The sequence below is a fragment of the Pseudomyrmex gracilis genome, unplaced genomic scaffold, assembly GCF_002006095.1.
Source record: "Pseudomyrmex gracilis isolate BER0280 unplaced genomic scaffold, ASM200609v1 scaffold_3877, whole genome shotgun sequence".
Classification (NCBI taxonomy): Eukaryota; Metazoa; Arthropoda; class Insecta; order Hymenoptera; family Formicidae; genus Pseudomyrmex; species Pseudomyrmex gracilis.
The window spans coordinates 1-1,437 of NW_018024461.1; the positions used below are offsets into that span (position 1 = coordinate 1).

Below are 1,437 nucleotides of genomic sequence, written 5' to 3' on the forward strand. Positions count from 1 at the left end.
CATATTCCTACCTGCTTAGTGAATGATAAAAAAAGGAAGCAATAAATAAGACACTCCTAATAAGTATTAAAGCTGACATAAAAATCTCCGCTACATAATTGGTGACCCCTGTGAAAGAACAGAAAAAAGAGACATGTCGTTACTACGTAGTCCGCCTCAGGGTTATTTAGTGCCGTTACAACAAGGCAGGAGCGATGAAGGAGTTGAAGGAATAAACAGCGGAGGAGCTGGCGGAACAAGGAACGGGAGTTCGCCGGAGATCAATGCCACCAAGTTGGTTAAGTTACCTCAGCCATTTTGGCGGGAAATGCCCGCACACTGGTTCCAGATTGCGGAGGCCGCATTCGCACTAAATAAAATCACCGGAGATGACACCAAATACCGGTACGTACTGACTAACCTGGATCCGTCAATAATTCCATTCATTACAGATATCATGAGCAATCCGCCAGCGCAAGGTAAATATGAAGCTCTTAAAAAGAGAATCGTAGAATCGTTCGATGAGTCACAAGAATCTAAATTAAGAAAATTACTCAGAGGCCAAGAGATGAACGATGAAAAACCTTCACATCTTCTTCAACGTCTACGCAACTTAGCTGGAGGACAATGTACAGACAACGTGGTGCGCAGCCTGTTTTTAGAACAACTGCCGGAGAGCGCGAGAGGAATCCTATCGATAAGCCAAGTAAACGACTTAAATCAACTGGCGATTCAAGCTGACAGAATAATCGATATCATGAAGCCACAAATAGCAGAAATGCATAAGGAGACATCAAAGATTAACAGTGTAGACAGGTCAGTAGAAACACAATTACAAGAACTGACCAAGATGGTGCACAAGCTGTCAGTTGAGGTTAGTAGAGGCAGGACGAGACAGAGAAGTAGAAGCAGACATTTCCAACACAAATCTAAGTCTAGAGAGCGAGAGAGTGTAGGCAGCAATCGAACAGATAACAACAACTACTGCTACTATCACAATAAATTTGGAGACAAATCGTTCAAGTGCCGTCAACCGTGTGCCTGGGATAAGAAAACGCAGGAAAACTAAATCAGCCGACGCGCATAGAGGCGACCGCGTACGGAGATGGAAACCAACGCCTCATCATCATGGATAGAAGAACAGGAGCCAAGTTCTTGGTAGATACAGGGTCAGAGCTGTCAGTGTTGCCGAGAGGTTGGACCGGAAGGCAGGTTAGGCCCGCAAGTCTCAAATTATACGCAGCAAATGGAACTCCTATCAGAACATATGGCGAAAGGAGGATGGATCTCAACTTGGGACTGAGACGATCCTATGTTTGGTCATTCATGGTGGCAGACGTATCGCAACCCATTTTAGGCGCGGATTTTTTGAGTCGTTATAATCTGTTGGTAGATATGAGGAGTAAAAGATTGATCGATGGAATTACTGGGTTGAAGGCTCAAGCTCGGTTGATCGAC

General features: G+C 44.6%; 1 protein-coding gene across 1 annotated transcript; it reads left to right on the forward strand.

Moving 5' to 3' along the window:
* The first annotated feature begins 133 nt into the window (after positions 1-133).
* Positions 134-1,048, forward strand: LOC109863263. The gene has a single exon (XM_020443497.1). The coding sequence runs from the start codon at positions 134-136 to the stop codon at positions 1,046-1,048; it is 915 nt and encodes a 304-aa protein (XP_020299086.1).
* Positions 1,049-1,437: the final 389 nt, after the last annotated feature.